The sequence below is a fragment of the Mchenga conophoros genome, linkage group LG10 (assembly GCF_057382185.1).
Source record: "Mchenga conophoros isolate Kocher_MC1m ecotype Shallow Benthic linkage group LG10, M_conophoros_male_GT1.1, whole genome shotgun sequence".
NCBI lineage: Eukaryota > Metazoa > Chordata > Actinopteri > Cichliformes > Cichlidae > Mchenga > Mchenga conophoros.
In genome coordinates this window covers 26,515,964-26,535,129 of record NC_140535.1, presented here as the reverse complement: position 1 = coordinate 26,535,129, position 19,166 = coordinate 26,515,964, and the positions used below count along the sequence as shown (strand labels likewise).

Below are 19,166 nucleotides of genomic sequence, written 5' to 3'. Positions count from 1 at the left end.
CTGTCTCACCACTCAACCCTTCCTCCCATTCCTCTGTCTGTCCCACCACGCCCTTCCTCCCTTCTCCTCTTGTCCCTCATCCCTCCCCTGGTGCCCTCCACCCTCCCACTGTCCGGGTTCCTCTTATTGCTCGTCTCTGCCCTGCTTCTCACCCCATCTTGACCCTTTTGCCTCTCTGTTTCCCATCCTTCGCGTCTCACCCTCTTTCATTAAAGACCCCTTTCATCCTTTTTCCCCTCGTCATTACACCTTCATTCCTTGTCATCCTCCCCTCCCCTGCACACCTTTCGAGTATTTAATGGCGACGTTTTCAAGTTGCAAGCCTTCATCGGTCTCTCTCTGTTCTTGCTTCTTTTTAAATAATGTCATTCACAGTTTTATTCATGCAGCTTGTGTGAACAAACTTCACCCTGCGTGCACGATGAAGTGTAAGTAAGCAGTTGAGTATTTAGTTAAACTTGTTAAGCTTCACTCACAGAGAATATCTAAAAATGCTGCAGCGGGTGCTTGACTCAAACTGGTTCGCAGCAGTACAGTAATGATTAGCTGACCAGCCAAAGTAGCCACAGAGCGCGCTCAGTACGCCGCTTTGTATGTATATCAAGAAGAAGAAGGGACTTTTGGGCTGCTGCAGCCACTTCCCTTCAGAGATTGTTCAACATATAGAAGTTTTTGATGAGGGGTAAATTCCATTTATTGGAAACATCAGGCTTACATTCAGAGTGTGCTCGTACTGACGAAAAACTGCTGTGCCACAATAACAGTCGCACAACCAAAGGCAGCAAAACAAGGGTCGGGGGGTGGAAGGGGGGACTTTTTGTTGCGTGGCAAAGTGCTGTATCATTTTGCAACAATTTGTGTCATCCGAGACAACAAGTACAAGTAGATTTTGGGTGCCACTTACGTGTTACTCTGCTTGTTTTGCTGTTTTTCTACCTTTAATACAATTTTTTTACTCTCTTTTATTATGCTTTATAGTTTTTACACTGTTCCACTACATGAAACTACATGAATTTTACTGTATCACATTCAGATTTGATGTACTTAAAGATAATATTAATATATATTTTAGTTAAATAACTTATTTTTACTTTTACTCTCTCTCTCTTTTTTTTTTGCTGTAGCTTGTGTTCTTTTTACCTTGCTGAGATATTTGTTTAGTCATCATTATTTGAGGTTTGGAAGCATTCACTTATGCACAGTTCTCCTGAAATCTTGCCACAGCATTTCAATCAGGCTGAGGTCTGGACTTTGACTGGGCCGTTGCAACACCTCGATTCCTTGGGATTATTGTCCCGTTGAATGATCGAGTTTTGGCCCAGTTCCAGCTGTCAGACAGACGGCCTCACATTTGACTCTACAGAGGAGTTCATCGCCGATTCAACCTAAGCCATGCTGCCATGTTCTTTTTTCTGGCAACACATCCAAACAAGCCATACTTATTCAGTCTTCTTCTAATTGTACGGTCATGAACTTTAACATTTAACAGCCTCTAGAGTCTGAAATGTAGCTCTTGCGTTTCTACAGTTTTTCTGAGCATTGCACAGTCTTGTGACATTCCTGCAGAGGAGCAAACTATCAAAACCGCTGTTACAGAGATGCTGACACTGGCTCACGATTAATGATTGATGAAATGGATTTGATTAGCAGTGCCTGGCTGCTACGTACCCCCTAAAATCCTATGGAAATAGTAAGCACGCACTTTCTTTTTTCCACTTTAATATTTTGTTGTAGTTTGTGTTGAAAGGTTTGGCTGCTATAAACACACGAATTACATGATAAATGAAGTATGTGCTATCTTAACAAGGGTATAAAGTTACAAAGTGGCATTTTTTCCCATACACACACATAGGTGAGTCATTGCGACTACTTTAGATGTAACTGAAACCCTGCGAGATTAAGAAATGTGTCAGAAATGTCTGCTGCTGTGCTAAAAAGGTGAAGGTACAGTACACATCTGCGTACATAAAAACTCTGAAACAGAAGTTAAGCATGAAAAAACCCTCCTACAGGTACTTGTATGTATGCTAAACTGCTAGACAACTGAGAACACCATCACACTGTGTTTTATTTTCAACTGCAGCATGAAAGCCTTTTCATATCTCTACCATTTCCTCTCTGAGGCAACAGCGACTGAGGCTCATGGGTATTGTAGTGTTTTGTAGGCATCTGCCATGCCAAACTGACATTTCTCAGAAGTAGTGGCTGAAATAATTACATCCGGTGGCGACAAATGAAATTATCCAGGACTCCGCACGCACACACCTTGGAGCATGCAGCTTGCAGCACCGTGTTAAAAAACATTTGCTGCCTCAGAAGAACAATTGCACAGCCTCACCAGCATCACCAACATGGGCCATTTTGTCCCTTTGTTAGTGACAATCTGAATGTGCCCTCATGTGAGTTTCACTGTCAACACGGTTAACTTAAAGATGGTTAATCTGATGAGAGTGTCAGACTGCCAAGTTAACCCCTTCGAGCGCAAATGTTCTGAAAACACGTGATCGGCAGTAATAACAACAGCAGATGCTAATACTTCTTGTGATATTGAAACTTAACATCCTTTTTCGAAATTACCCATTTTCCCTAAAATGACTGTATGGCAAACATCAAAGTCGAAATCCTACATGCGAACTGCACACAAGTTTTTATTTTAGCAGTTAATCTTCACACCTTAATGCGAAGGAAACTTGATCATGGTTTCTGTAAGTCACCTTTTTGCCCTTGCTATCAGTTTGTCTGCTGTTGGGAAACCTGAAGGGGAAAATTAGCAGCAGTAATGGGGCAGTTTTCTTTGGAATGCCCCTTTTAGCGCGGCCGTCTAATAACAACTACAGCAACTATCTCACGGTCTCCATGTTGGCGTCTCGGGAAACACTTCAAAGAGGAACCATTTGAGTCAAAGTGGCTGCGTGTGAGCTCAGTATTAGAACGTGTGCATGTTAAACTGAGAGTCGAGAAGCTGAAAATAGTATTCCTGCACTGATAATGTGCCGCGGTGGTTATAACCACTGAGAGTGAAAGCGATGCAGCATCTGAGCCATTAAATGACTTGACAATCAGCCAGTGTGGTGTACATAAAAGAGCCCAAAGACCAGAAGAAACTGTGCAGAGTTTTGTTACAGTAAGGGCAGTAATAAGTGCTGACAAATTTTACACAAGTACTGGAACTGTTTCTTTCTTTCCTTTTTTTAAGCGCAAACATCAAAAGCTGCAGTAATAGTAAAAGTCAGTTTTTTACAGTGTAAAACTACAGATTGTCGAATATGACTCTTATTTTTTTTCTTATTATTCATCGTCGATACACAGTTTCTCCTTTTAAGCAGGGTGACTCACACTCTCGCTTCCAATTCAAAAAAATGTAACAGCTAGCACAAACAGGCTCCGATGACCCAATTTAAAATTATTTAACGTTTTGCATTTTTACCCCAATTTAACTCTATTATTTTAACTCTTGCGCTCATTCGCCTTTACACTCTTTTCACTGCGTCTCTCTCGCACAGCGACTCGTTTCTTTTCAAAATAAGGCGATCGCTTAATGAAGAAAAGCACTACAGGTTAAAGAGCCTCAAATAGTTAATAGCCAGCACTTTAAACTGATGTGACTGTAATATAATTAAATTTACTTGCATTAATATAGGCATTTTAATCCCACATTCATGCAGCACTTTATTCTAAACACTTCAATAACGTCATCTACCTCACATTCACAGCCGGTTTAATCACCTGTTACCCTGCATGCAATGTTGGGCCGTGGGAAGAAACCCAGGCAGGCACAGGGTGAACATGTAAGCTCCACATGGGATTCAAACCAGGAACCTTCTTGATCTGAGATGTTTATGTCTCAATTACTCCGGTAAGCTTGGAACTATAATCACTATTTAAAAAATACGATTAAATAAATTTGTGTTAACAACTATTCATTTGTTGCAAATAAACATAAATAAATAAAAAGTTGATTTCCAGCCTCGTCAGCTATTTCACGTTTGGCACTCCTGAAGTAATCAAAGCTTACTATATGACAACAGATTGTCTCACACACACATGCACTCCCCTTCCGATTTACAGTAATACATACAATAGCATACAGTAAGTGTTAATCACATGGCAGGGTGATGGTAAGCAGGCATGTTTCACTTCTCTGTATTTTATAATCTATTGTCTGGGCAAATATTGTCTTCCTTTTTTCCCCCCACTTGAGAAACATTGCCAGGTTCAGTCCTACAGTATCACGGTCTAGAAGTTGTTGTTTGTGTCTTTATGTCATCATCGCGTCTTTACTGTAATTCCTTGTTCACTTGTCTCAATAAAACCTCGAGTCGAATTTGAACCTTAGGTACTCTCATTTAACACTGTTGCTAATTCAGCTGCTTCAGAGTCTGGTTTTTACCTCCCTGCATCCACAGAAGGTCCTTAAGGTTTTGTGGACTACTAGAGACTCTGTACGTCGCTCCCACTCAGCTTAAGATCTGTGGACTCAAAAGTCATCTTTTTAAACTTGCCCTTCGTAACTTTTTGTCCTTATTATTCATTTACTTTTTTGACCATTTTTGTCGTTTAGCACTTTGTAATATTTGTCTTCAAACGTGCTATAAATACAATTTTTACTTACAAACAGTCATATCTGAATCGAGATGTTGCCCAATCTAAAGGGAATGTTCCACTTTTGAATCACACGCGGTGTTACGCTTGACTGGAGAAATGACTGAATTTACTAAGCCGACCAGCTGGGTCACACTATGTCAAACACAACCCGGCAGAAAGGTCACTGCAGCGTTCGAATCTCCTGGATTTACTGACAGTGAAATTTCCTGCTTTCCTTTTCAGGTTGTAAAACACTTTCACCTGTATTTTTGAGCTTGGAAGGTGCTACACGAATGATGGATTATTGGTAAGACATTGAAGCTTAAAGTGGCTTAACGTGAATTAGATGTATAAAAGTTTGAAGTTCCAGGCCTTTTTTCTAAATGTGAAAATTAGTTAAAGTCCATGATTTTTGCTTTTAAAAAAAGCCTTTTCATTATGATTGTTTCATCTGTCAGACAAATAAATGTGTTAGATAATTACAAGACTGTTTAAAGTTTATCACTTTGGGTGGCAAAAAAACAGGAGTAAAACACAGTGTTGTTAACAAGCTCTTTGGTTATCCTTCCATTCCTGTCATTGCCACTGCAGCTTCTAATTTTAAGTCTCTCGGTGACGTAAAGTGGGGCTTAGGTATGACAGTGTCTGTGACTGTGCAGCACCTAAATTTAAACCTAGGATTAACGAATCTTTCTGTCACTGAAATTTCTCTAAATACTTCATAAATATTCACTGGGTTGAAGTTTTACAGTGGAGGAAATGTTTACTTGATCCTCTGCTGAATATCCAAGTTTGTTCACTTCCGAAAAAGTGTTTTATGATAGTTTCATTTTAATGGAGACAGACAGATAATATTAACCAAAACACATCACAAAAATGTTATAAATTGATTTGCATGTCATTGAGTGAAATAAGTGTTTGAAATAAGCAAAACATGGTGGAGAAAACCATTGTTGGAACCACGGCGGTAAAACATTTCTTTTAGTTGGTCACCGGGTTTGCACACATGTCAGGGACAGATGTCTGGAGAATGGGTAGGCCACTTCTTTGTTGCCTTAGCGATATGTTTGGGTCATTATCATGCTGGAAGACCGATCCATGACCCAACTCCAGAATTCTGGCTAAGGGAAGGAGATTTTACAGTACCTGGCACATTAATTGGCCCCTAAATGCAGTGAAGTCATTCTGTACCCTTAGCAGGAAAAATCATAATGATTCCACTTCCATGCTTGACTGTGCTGATGATGTTCTGTGGGTCATACTCAGCATTTCTCTCCCTCCAAACATCTTGATTTTGAGGTCTACTTCTGTCCCAATCAGCTGAGGGTCGGGGCAGATGGCCAGTTTCTCGTGATCTATTTCTCATGATCATCCTCACCCTATGAAGCAAGATCCTGCAATGCAGCCCCTGATTGAGAGTGACTGATAGTCATTTTATATTTCTTTCCATTTCTGAATAATCACACCAACAGGTGTCACCTTCTCACCAAGGTCTACAGGGCAGGGCTACAGTCTTGTCCCTGACTTCCTCTGACAGCTCTTTGGTCTTGGACATGATGGTGGAGAGATTAGAATGGGAGAAATTGATTCTGTATTTTAAAAAAGCGCTTTATGCTTTCTGTAATTGATGACTGATCAAATGATTGTAATATGTTTTCCACTGGGCCACACAGGCAGTCAGTAGAAGCCAGAATTGTGTCTGGGTTGTAGGGGCTTAAATACATATTTCAGTCACTGACATACAAATCAATTTATAACTTTTATGTTTTTTAAATTTATTTTTGATTGATATTCTGTCTCTCTTCATCAAAATGGAATTACCATAAAATAAATTAGACATCGATCATTTCTTTGTGAGTGAGCAAACTTAGAAATTCAGCAGGGGATCAAGTAAGTATTTCCCCCGCGCTAAGTTTTCTGCTGACAACTTTAACGGCCAATTTTAATACACTGAATAAAAGAAGTGAAACATGCTATGAGAAAGATGATGCAACATGTGCATTACTTTAGGGGAAATTAACGGGAAAATTAAGGGGGTTGTAAAGTTGAAATATAGCTAAAGGTAAGGCAACTCCGTATTTAGGCAGCAGTGAATAACAGACAGTGGGTGGTGATGGAAATAACAGAGGAAGTAAACTGTGTGGTGAGAATAAATGACAGATGTAGGCTCTGTGTACAATAAAGGATATTAAAAAAAGAACATTTATATCTTTAACTGTTTCAACAAAACAAAAACAAAACAGAAATAAACCCACAAGTATTGTGATGTTTGTCATTAACATTGACGTCCACTCACGGGAATTTCTTATTGCCTCTAATGATGTCACAAAGAGCAGAACAACAACAGGAAAGATGAACTTTCACACGTCGATGGTGCGGTGCTTCTGAAGAAAGGCCCAAGGCCACAAGAAAGATTCAAAGTAGGTGATTGATTAAATAAATTTAAAAAAACTGTAATCACAGCTCTTTCCTTCCTGACCTTTTACTCGAAGTGATGCAGATGACGCAATAACAATCAGAAGCCTGGAGAGTAAGCAAAGTCATCTTAAGGTCAAGAAATCCAGAGGAAATTTGTAACCATAATTTGTTAATTGTTCAACTAAAAGCAAAATAAAAAAAACATAAACAGAGTTTTGTATAAATGACCTCGTTGTTTAACTGAGCTTCTCTCTCTTTTGTGTAATTTTCATCTTAATGTCTTATTGTATATTATTTACTGAGCTGTGTCATTTTCATTTAAGCTATTTCAGTGGTTTGGCTGCTGTAGCACAGAAGCTTTCCAGCCTTCAGGATAGATAATATACGTCTTATCTTATCGGCTACCTGTTTTATATTACTGAGGTTTTGCTGTGGGCCTGCACGTTCTGTGATGCCAATAAAACAATTTCACAGGGGATAAGCAGTCAGGCACAAGTGTGTTTTTGCATAAACTCTCCAGAAATACATGGGTAAACACAAAGACAACATGCAGCCTCGCCGCAGGACACTTTTTAGCCAGTTTCTCAGCTGATTTCAGGCTATTGAGTGGACTAATGTGTTTCACCTCTGATTTATCAATAAAGATTTCCATGTAATGCAAGGCTTTGTTACAGAGGAGCTATATGCAGCACTGTAGACACACAGAGGACTTAGAGTTGCGTTCGCTGGTGTGTGCTTGGAGAATGCATGCACAGTTGCTGCCCTTGTAGCGTAGTCTCAAACCGGACCAATACGGGGAAGTTCGCATGAAGCCTCACTTTCAAATTTATGTCAGCCCGACCCAAATGGACCCCCACATACTAGCACACATTGAAGGCCGGGATTTTATACTCTATTAAACATGCTACAAACTTACCTGTGTGGCAGGTAACCCCATCCCTAACGCTTTTTCACCCAGAAAACAGAAACTCCAAAAGCAGCCACAGCATGAAAATCAATGCATTATTTCCCCCTCGTCGAGGCTGGTGTTATTTTCCTCCATCAGCTGTGATTTTAAATATTGGAATGACTGGACTGATGATTGAACTGAGGTGAGGATACCATGTTGACAGTCCAAAGCATGAATCATGTTTGTGTCTGACACAAACCGAGCACAGGTGACCAAGATTATAGGAGTCAACTTGAGAAAAGTTTGCAATCTGATACTTCCGTTACAGTGCTAGTGTCACGAAATCCTCCACCAGATTGATGCGGGTAACTTTAGCTGTCGAGATATTAGAAAGGAAATGGATTTTGCCAAAACGTATTCTTTAGAAAAACGACAGATTCTGGCACACTGCTATCCTCCTCGTGTCAACTTCAATGATAAAACTCAAGGGGAAAGCAAACATCTGTACATAGCAAGTAGCACTTTGTGATTAAATTACTTAAGCATGGGTTAAACTTTTGCTGTGCAAGTCCACTTGGGACTGCTTAGGTAAATGTTATCAGGCGGTTAGTGGGAGGATTCGAGTATACATCAATGTGTGTTCCTGCTTTTTGTGACTGCGCAGACTTGTTGGGAAGAATTTGCTTTAACATTTACCAACTACACAAACACCTAGAATAACAGGATTGACTCCTGGGGCGTGCCAGCTGTCCGTGTCTGCAATGTAGGCTTAATAGACACGTGTAAAGATGAAGGGTCAAAGGCCAAAAAAGCCTCCAGAGACCAAGCACTAAAACCAAAGAAATAGCTCAGGTCCCTTTATTTCCCCTTTAAGCAACGCGCAAAGAGGAAGAAAGGTGCACCAATCACTGACATCACTGGTGAGGTAACCCCCGAACCTGTGATCAGCTGACAGACAAAAAAAGAAGTGAGGTAAGGTGGCGTGCGTATGCATGCACCACGGTGTTCCTCTGTGGAAGCGTAGCCAAAATAATTCAGGTGAGATGGTCTGAGAAAGGTTAGATGTGGCAGCCAGGTGTTAGCGTGTGTTTGTGTGTGTGTAAGTAACAAACAGGTGGCTCAGTCTGTCATTACGGGCTGAGTCACTGTGTTAGACACACACACACAAAGACACACAGACTCTCTAAGCCAGACAAGCGGGAGTGTGTTTGGAGGAAAAAGGGGGATTTCCAGACGGAACAGGCAGGAGATCGCCCGAGGTCTCGCGCTGTCTCACACCTAATCAGAGCCGATAAAAGACTTTTGTTCTCTGTGGTGTTTTTTCCAGTCTGTTCTTCACTCTCGTCTCTCGCTCTCAGCCTGTTTCCTCCTCTTTCCTGTTCTCTCTTGGACGTCACCACAGAGGACAAAATCCTTCAATGAATCTCGCACAGACTCTGTAAACTTCAGAGAGTTTATAAATGATTTCCTGAGGAAAAACCAGGCAGCGCTTGAAGACCACTGGATTTCATATCTCCACATCAGGACGACAATTTTAAGGCTCTCAGCAGCATTAAACTGTAACTTCTTTGAACCGTGGGATAGCTACACTGCATGTCGATCTTTTTTTTAGCACCTTTTGCTGTGTTCTGCACATGTCACCATTATAATTTTTGTCTTACTTTGTTCACAGGGGATCATTAACACAAACACGACAAACAAAAAGAAATATTTAGGTTTCTTCACACCCCTCGTTCACAGGCGCGTTTTCATATGAGCGTCTGGTTGTTACTGTGAGCTGAAACTTCTATCTCCAGCGGTACTCACACTTTACCAAGAAACCACAGAATTACATCAAATAATAACTAAATAAATTTTCTTATAGTTTCATTTCTCTGTAAGTTTCCCCCACTGACATACATGATCACGACTTTAGTCAGCCACCATGTGTGAGAACTCTGCATTTCTCCTCCTCTCCCTTTGTAAGGTTAAAGAGCACTGCAGAGTAGCTTTGCATGATTCGAGGGTCAGAATAATGCTTATTTATCTTAATGTTTGCCCTTGGTGCATCAGTTCTCACTGTGTCAGAAACAAGCTGTTTTAAGACAACTTTCTTCTGATTGGCTAAAGGCCTGAACGGCAGGTTTCTGGAGTCTTCATCCATGAAATCACCAATCACTGATTTCATGCAGAGGCAATTTTTTATTTAAAAAAATGAGCGTTAACAGGAGTAATAAGAGTGCTTAGCTCACATGGCTCACATGGACCTTATTTAAGCTTTGGCTATTTTTAACAAGAGTATTCACCGTTCCAGCGAGGTTGCACAAGAACAAAAAGCATTGCAATTGCATAAACTCGTTAATCCACATAGCGTGTTTAAAATAAAAAGGAAATCACCAGTAACCTGCATACTTTTGAGGAGCTTGATGAGCCATCTTCTGGGGAACACGTTCAGCAAACGTGGCCGGTAGTTGTGACATCTCGCACTAAAGCGAAATGCTGCACAAACCCACTGTGCCACCCTTCAGGCCCTGCCACAGGCAGGTCCAAAACCCGATAGTGTTTTAAATGCCAGGGTGTGTTTGTTTGTGCCTTCCAAACAGAGGAGAGTGTGTGTTTGTATGTGTAGTGCTTGCTAAGGAGAACCTTGTGTGCGCTGCTGCAATGGTTTGTGCGATTGTCACCCTAATTGTTTCCATCTTTTTGTGTGAGTGTGTGTGTGTGTGTGTGTGGCTGGCTGTCCCTTCAGAAGAGCAGGCCACTTCAGAGAAGCCATGAGACCGCCACAGGCTGACGGAGCTGATGCTGCCACTTCACACACAGAGTGCGTGCCTGTGTCTTTCTATGTGTGTCCATGTTCCAGGCGAGGTGGGGGAGCCAAAAAAGAAATACTGTGTGCGTGCATATGAAAGAGGGAGTGCGCAAAAATATTACTGCATTAAATTTGTAATATTACATTTCTCGTGTGTGCTTCTGGTGAAGTGACAAACGTGTGTGTGGTGCATCTGCACAGATGTGACAAATGATGTGTCAACAGCACAAACAGTGTGTATGCGGACCGAGGTTTCAGCGACTATTCGGCAGATGTCCCAGGAACGTCTGTGTTTACTTGCACTTGTGTAGAGAGACTTTTTAAATCTAACTGAGCTCCAAAACTACGCCTGTTTAGCTGCGTCTGCATGTGCAAGCCTCCACTAACAGTATGTGCACAATGTTTCTATACTAGGTGTCTACGTGTGCTCTCACCTGTCTTCTGGCTCATGTCTGTGGGCAGGTGAGGAGAACTCGGGCTGAAGTGATCGTTGCTGTAGGGCAGGAGGGAGGTCAGCGGGTGCATCCCGTGAGACTGCTGTACCACCGAGACTTTGTTAGACTGTTGATGAGACGACAACAACAACAACACAAATTAATTCAGATAAAAGAAGAGCTTTGAATATCCTTCAAGAAGCCTGAGAAGTACAAAAAACTGCTTTTGCCTTATGTTAGAACATTTTGCACAATTCACATTTTCCAAGCAAAAATAAAGACTTTTGCATGTGACAGACATAAAAGAGACCCAGGATGATACAATCTAAGATACACCAATTGAAAAGGAAAAAAAACCCCCCAAAAGTATTTGTTTAAGTTTGGCTAATCAAGTTGTCTGGAATCAAGTCAGGAAAACCAGATGTATCTTAATTTGATCACAGAATCTATATTATTCCAATTACAAATAATGTCTGCAAACTGCATTTTGAGATTTTAAGATTCAGAATCAGCCGTTCGGCCCAACGCTGCTGAGCACGATCAAAGAGCTTTGCAATTACACGAGTTTTCCTTTCGTTCATTTGCTTACAAAAGAAATAACAAGATGCAACCAGACATGAAAAGAATTATTTAAAAAAAAATCTGCGTTCTCCTCTTAAATAATTCACTGATGGAAGAAGATGCAAATGTTAAGTGTCTCCGAATTTTGGGGGGGATTTGCGTGCACTTATACTTCATCCAAGACTGAAAGAAAAGGAAGAAAGCTGGACATTTTAAACACGGTTTGGAACAAAACAGATGGGCCGTACTTCGCTCACACTGGTTTTCAGTGGAGCGGGGAGGCGGAGGAGGAGGTGCAGGAGGAGGACTATTTGATCGATAAGTCTTTGATGATCAAGTGAGGCTGCGTGTGAGCTTGTTTGCTTTCATGTCTCTGTTTACAAATGGCTTTCAATAACTTACGTGAAATCCAGTTATTACTAATGCTCGCAGCATGCTAGCTGACATATGATATGTCACAGCGGTTTGCAAAGTTGGAAGCAGCTAAGCGGCCAGCCTTGGACAGAATTTCACTGCATTCATTTGAAGCAGGCCCTGTGTGGACTGGTATTGTTTTCTTGGGGAGTTTAAATAGTGCCGTTCGGTGTGAGTATCAGTGTGTTTGCGAGCAGGTGGATGTGTGTAAATGTGAGGCTCTGCAGAGGCACTAATTTTCCTCGGCACGAACATTAAAAAAAAAAAGAGAGAGAAGTTTTCCAAGCGATTTTATTTTGGACACTGTGTGTGAAGTGTGTAAAATCAGCAGTGCAGAAGGCCAGATCTGCTGCTGCTCGCTAGACCCCCCACTGAGTTACAAAGCGAGCACCTTATCACTTAAAGGCAGAGCTTCCACACTGCTACACTGCACATTTACACACACTTTAAACTGCTCCTTTCCGATCAATCAGCATCTTAAAGACTCGCACTGACCACACGCGTGTGCACACACATGTGTGGAAACGGACCCTCATGTGTATGCTGCACGACCGGCAGCGGAGCTCAGATCAAACTGCTACACCGCTTTTTAATGCCGTGAAAACAAAACTGGCTGCTTCTGTTCTCAAGAGCCGAAGGGGAGGTGTGAGGATGGGGCTGCTGATGGTGATGGTGGGTGGGAAGAAGTGCAGGGGAGCAGGTAGCATAGTAGGAAGGTGAAATGTGGTGATAATATGACCTGCATTCATAATGATCTGAAGAAACAGTGAGACGGAGGACAAACCTCGTGGTTTAAGGATTGTACAAAAAGCCTCTTTCATCACCTTAAAGGCCGAGAACAAAGGCAAGAGAATGAAATCAGCAGGCGTTAAACACTGAGTAGGTTTTAAGGTTATGACCCGGCAGACCAGTATTTTATCAATGAAGATGGGCAGGGGAGCTGCATCGCCTTGCTGGTTTGCATGTCATGTGGTTAATCACGTGGGGTCGAAGACGGAAAGGGGACTGTCTGCAGTTCGCCAGCTCAGGATGGATGTGTGAAAACACAGAAGTCTGCACAGCTGGTATTGTGAAGGTTGGACATTAACACTGCATCAGCTCAAACGAGGTGACTGCATTGGCCCTTTCAAGTTAGAGATGGGAAACTCACATTGATGGGAACAAGAAAGTAACTCTGAAACAAAACAGACAGACGCGGATACAAAAAATTGCTTCTGGCAAGCAATTGTTTTTTTAGTTTAATGTGGCAGGCCACATGTAAGTTAAATTATTAATTTGTGTTCTTTTCCACATTTTCTAAATGCTAAAAATCTCCATTAAGGCATTCTACTTCTTATGACTCACTGGGGTCAGATTTTCTCAAACGCCTGTCTTTTAATGACCCTTCTGCTGCTTTGATGGCGTTTTCATTCCCAGAAACACCAATCAGCCACACTGTTACAAACCCCAGCCAACTACCGGATAGATCTGGACTGCGCTGAGGGTTGCACTGTGACGAATCCTCCGGTTGTTAAAAGAGATCGTGATTTGAGGCGTCTGACGGCTGAGTCAAAACTTTTTGCTTTCTGTCTTTTCCTGCTACTCTCGGCTTGTGCTGGTCAGACTCCCTTATGTCCGTTTGCCGGTCTGCAACACGCGCACTGCGGTGCAGAGAAGTAGTCACGTGTGTGCTCACGGTCACACGCCCACATGTCATTAGCGTGGAAACTCCTCACTGTGAGCGAAGAAAGTTCACTCACAGCAAAGTTCGCCAAAGTAATCCACAGGGGGAACCACCACGCAAATTATTTGTAACAACAAACCTAATCAGACACTTAAATCACCCTCGACCTCTTTAGCTAAAGCTAAAACTATTCAGTACTGTGAGGCAGCCACAAGCCAGCAGCCTCGGTATGAGCAATGGATTGAAGCAGTTATGAGGAAATTATGGAGATGACCAAAAAAAGTGAAAAGGGTCAATGTCCCGTTAGATTGTTATGTTATAAATATACTGGAATACAATGTAAGTACCTGAGATTTGTTTTGTTCTGTAAATCTGATGCAGTTCCTTTTGCTCGGTGTTTATTTTCAGATGTTTCATTGAGAGATGGGAGCGGTAACTTTCTGCAATTTGGAAAAAACTGTAATTTTTTGATTTAGAAAATAATATTTTGCATTGAAGAAAAGCTGCGTTGTCATAGATCTTACAACGAACCAGCCAAGAAAATTGCAAAAATGTGCTTTGTGAAGCGGCAGGGCGCCCTGTCGAGCTAAACAAAGCCCTCTGCTGTAAGGCAATGCTTTTCTTCAATGACAATGATGAGTCCACATGTCAGATGAACGTCAAGGTTTCCCAGCAGAACTTTGCATTCAAATAAGATGATCAATGTTCTTCGATGTCGCCTCTCTGTGAAGTTATTGATGTGGTTGATTTGCATAAATCGTCTCTTGTTATCAACACCGTTTTATGAGCGACACACAACTCTATCCAAGGAAAAGGAAGCAATTTATTTTTGCATTTTTTCTTCACATTCAGCAGTATCACTGACATTTTGCAGGGAAAATCCCCAAACGATGCAACTGGCACCGGCGGTGAGTGGCATAAGAATGCGGAGGTTCTCAAACTGCACCGGGTGTAAAACTACTGCCTGGATGACCTAGTGGAAAAACATGGAGCGCTGTGTCGAATGAATGTGATTTATGCAGGGAAAATAAACAAGAGTTTGCAAAGATAGCATGCTGATTTTTTTTTCTTCTCTCTCTCTTCACTAAAATTGAATTTGGGTCCTTTTTATTCACAAGGGTTGATATGAACTGTAGGGTTAGATGAGGCCTTTGGTTGGGGGAAAACTAGAAAAAGTTTCAGAACTGGTATAGCTGGTAAAAAGGTTGCATGACATTAAAAAAAAACTTTTCCTGTAATAGGAGTCAAAACCACAAGTAAGGCAATGAATGTTCATGAGCACCAACAAAACTCTACATGATTCTTCACGTTACAGAAAAAAGACCGCCTGGGACAGAAACGCAGAGGTTAAATAACATCAGTACTCAGCAAGTGTGACTTTTCTGCACACAAATCACACTCACATACAGTTTGCGTACAGACACATACGCACATCTTCTGCTTCTCGGCAGATCCTTCGCATATGGGGCGCACGCACACATACACACATGTGCTCAGGGCTGCTAGGAGCCTTCAAAAGTAGCTGTGGCTCTGTTTCACGTGCTGAGGTTGATTTAGCCGTTTTGCTGTAACATTATAGCCGCAAAATCGTCCATTTATGTTTCCTCTCTTCCTTGGGGTAATTAGCCGGCCTTGAAGTGGCTTTCGCTGTGCCTTCCTTTTTTTACACACACTCAGGGAGGCTGACTGAGAGCACTCATTTAACCCATAATTATCAACCCCTCTGTGTTTAAAAAAAAAAAAAAAAAAAAAAAACCCAACCCCCCGCACGCACACATAACTTACACATAATTACCTTTGCTGAAACAGACAAGCGTGTACATGCATGTGTGGGACACACACACGCAAAAGACATCTCTGAGACTGTAAACCTGCAGCTATGTTTTTGGTAAATTGGAGAAAGAAAAAAAAAGAAATAGACACACATGTGTCGGTGCATGCGCAGACAAACAGATGAGGGGAAAGTTCATTCACCCTTTAATTTGCAACAGTTGAGTTACCCACCACTTCAGACTGAGATACATCCAAGCGTTATAAATTTATGGTACAGATCAATATTAAATACAGAGGGAAGGGTGGGGGGGGGGGGAGTTAACTGTGGCCAACTGAACCCTGAGTTTATTTCTTTAATAGGATAATAACATGCATATGGGCCCTTTCGCCTATAGAAAGTGCTGATCATAACTCAAGGCCAGTCTGTGGTCTTATCAGATACCCAGAATCTGTGTTGCCGGGAAACAATGTCAGCCACGCCCTCTTTCTGCGGTGACTGACCAGGTGGGTGCACCTAAAAATGCATAGCTGTGCATACATTTATGTCTCTGTGCATTCATATCCCCTCTTCTGCTGATTTAATCTGCATTCACTGCTGATGGGAGTTTGTTGTGGTGTGCAGCGACGCTTTTAAACTCACTACTTTTAAAAAGAGACATGCAGGTAAACCTGCAGTTTAGTGTGAGGACGCTCAAAAGGAATCTCTTACTGTGGTTTCAAGAGCCACCTGTAACCGTGTCACTATGCCGGGATGCGTTTTGGCGCACGTCTCACGAAACACGAGTTCCTGCTGCAGCGGCGGAGCTCTGGTTAAACCGGGTGAACTACATCAATCGACCGGCCGTGCACGAAAAGAAACTCGGTGTCGAACCCCAGCGAGAACGGCTGCGCTGAATAATAAAGCTCCTATTTGTTGATTACATCAAAGATTTAAATACTTCAAAGAGGCGATTACTTTAAAAAATTACAATTAGACAGCACCACCTTTTTAAGTGCGTCAGGAAATCGTGAACGTGGTCCTCAGTGTCTCTGTAGTCTCATTTCACTTGAAAGGCCTTTGAATTATCAGCATATTGTTGCTGCCTTTTATCTCCTCTCTATTTGAACAGAAATCTGCGGCTGAATACAAGAGTTAATGGGATCTCAGACATCACTTGTTTGTAATGACGGCCCTCCACCTTGACCCTCGCACACGGAAGCATCTCGCATACACACGTGCGCAAAGAAACGCACAGACACACACACACACACACCTTGATTTAGAAGATCTTATAGTGGGGAAAAAACCCTCCTTTAATGTATTCTTTAGTTTTCGGATGACACACTAAGTAGCTCCGTCCCTTTATATTTGCAGCGGAAATTAAAGCCTCCTCTCACTCGAGAGTGCTTTTAAATTTAATGTCTTTAATCTCACATTTCATGGAGATTGCACTTTCAAAACGTTCATTCACTCTTTCTTTCACCGTCACCCTTTGCCCTGGCATAGCGGAAATTTGAAAAAAGAAGGTATAAATGATTAAATAGAAGGTATGGACAGTAGAGCTGATGCGATCCTTTCAAGTGGCTGCAATCAAACTGTTGTGCAGAAGCTTTCTTATGATGCTATCAAATGAGTTGAGATTTTACTGACTAGATACAGATACAAATCTGACAACTGACAAACTTTATATTCACAGTCGGTTTTATATTATGCTACAGTGTCATTTCCACTTTCTGTGGTTTATGACCACTAAATTCTTGAAGGCTAAGGAATACTGATACTAATCAAGCCTTTGTCATTTTAATTTGGGTCATTGTCGCTCTGGATGGAGCAAAAGGAAAGTGAAAATTGAAGAACCGAGGTTTTAGTTTGGAACGATCCGGCTATGAGAGAATAAACTGGAGGAGAAGCCGGGATTATTTATGCTGCGTGGAAGCTAAAGCCGTCTCCAGCAGTTTGATGCAGAAGCAACACACCGAGGTTTTGTTACCTATGATCATTTCACACTGATTAAGCAGTGCATTTGAATTTTTTTCCAACTTTCAAAGACACATAGCTTTGCACAGAGAGGTCAGAGGGCAGGGTCGACCGTCTCGAGCATAACACGCACCAGACGCACAGACACGCTCTCACTACGCGAATGACTTTGGGTTTATGGGTGAACAGGAGCAGGGGGGGAGATTAAAAAAAAAACCTGAGCGTAAAGGCGCGGTAAAATTCCCCACACCTGCATGCAGAGAGCAAGTGCAAAACAGAGAAGCACTACAGAAAAAAAGAGACAGAAAAAAAATGAGAAAGAGGGAACATGAGGTGGCAGTGCCTCACTAGAGACCAGAGAATTTGTGTTTGTTTGATCCCATGGAAAGTCCTGCCCTAGATCAGACTTGATTGTCAGATGAGATTAATGTACGTGCATGAAAACGCACGCAGCTATACGAAATGTATAACAATTCTGAAACTGGCCTGTGTGTGTTTGAGCACACGATTATGATTAATGTGTTTCTGCAAAAGAAACAGCTGACAGGATTTTGACGAACCGCTAGAAAGTCTTACTTTCTGCACGGAGACTGAAATTTACACAAATCTACAAGAGAGGATGCACACATACACACGTTTTTAGCTTCCAGAATATTTAACATTTGATTTACGCATTCAATCTCCTTGCGGTATCAAATACTTCAGCAGGTTTTGACAACTCTCTTCCGTCGTTGCTCGAGCCAAGCAGACAATCCTGCCTTCCACACAGTACAGTTACATGCAGCGCATTATTAAATATAATGCCTCCCGGATCACTTATTTATTTACTTTTTGAAAACAAGTCTGCAAACAGTTTATTGCCAGCAAGTGTTTCAGCGAGCATCACGTGCAGACCTGATGTCAGTACCTTTTCTCTATCTGCTCTGCACAGTACATTTACGGAGCACAGTTGTCGCACCCTCTCCTCTGCCATCGAGCCACCCTCCTCTGCCCTTCTTGACCCCCCCTAAAAACCCTTCCCACCCCAGCAGTCAATCCTGAGTAGCGAGCACTCTGTAGGTCCCCCCAATCTGGAAGTCATTGCCTTCTCCAGAGTCAGGAGCCGAAAATGAGAGCCTCTTAGTAGGAGGTTTGGGCAACATCAAAGCCTAGGCAACCATAACAACGCAGCTATGTTTAAAAAAGGACCAAACACCCCCCACCAACACCACAACAAGCCCGCCCACTCCCCAATTACACACACATATGAGCACACACACACACACACACACACATCAATACTCGTATACATGCATGAATGCATGTAAGCATGGACACGCCTAGTGGAGTGCATGCAAGTACACACACACACACACGCTGTTGCACACTGTCGTCCACTGCTGCCACACACCGCTGGAACATCTGGGCTGTGGCCAGGATGAATCAGTAGGCAGCAGACAGAAATATTTGTACGCATGTGTGTCCATATGTATTACTATGCATATTAAATTTTAAAGCTAAATGTAAATGAAATAAATGAAAACGATGATTTCAGTGTCAGGATGGGAGCTTGATTTGAAACATGAGGGCTGCTTTTCCGGTTGTAAAGGAGGATCGAAGAGCAAGAAACAAAACGCGTTTTCTTCTGGGTTTTGCATTAGTATTAATCTAAATATGAAGAGACGGAAACGATGCATATGATC

The 19,166-nt window shown here is 42.0% G+C and overlaps 1 protein-coding gene across 4 annotated transcripts in view; it reads right to left on the bottom strand.

Annotated features, from left to right (window-relative positions):
- Positions 1-19,166, bottom strand: part of tcf7 (transcription factor 7) — a 75,194-nt gene that overhangs the window by 20,121 nt on the left and 35,907 nt on the right. For all 4 annotated transcript variants that reach the window (XM_085289595.1, XM_085289596.1, XM_085289597.1 and 1 more), the window contains exon 4: positions 11,117-11,243. In XM_085289595.1, coding sequence (XP_085145721.1) covers positions 11,117-11,243 — 127 coding nt within the window. The remainder of the gene's footprint in view (positions 1-11,116; positions 11,244-19,166) is intronic.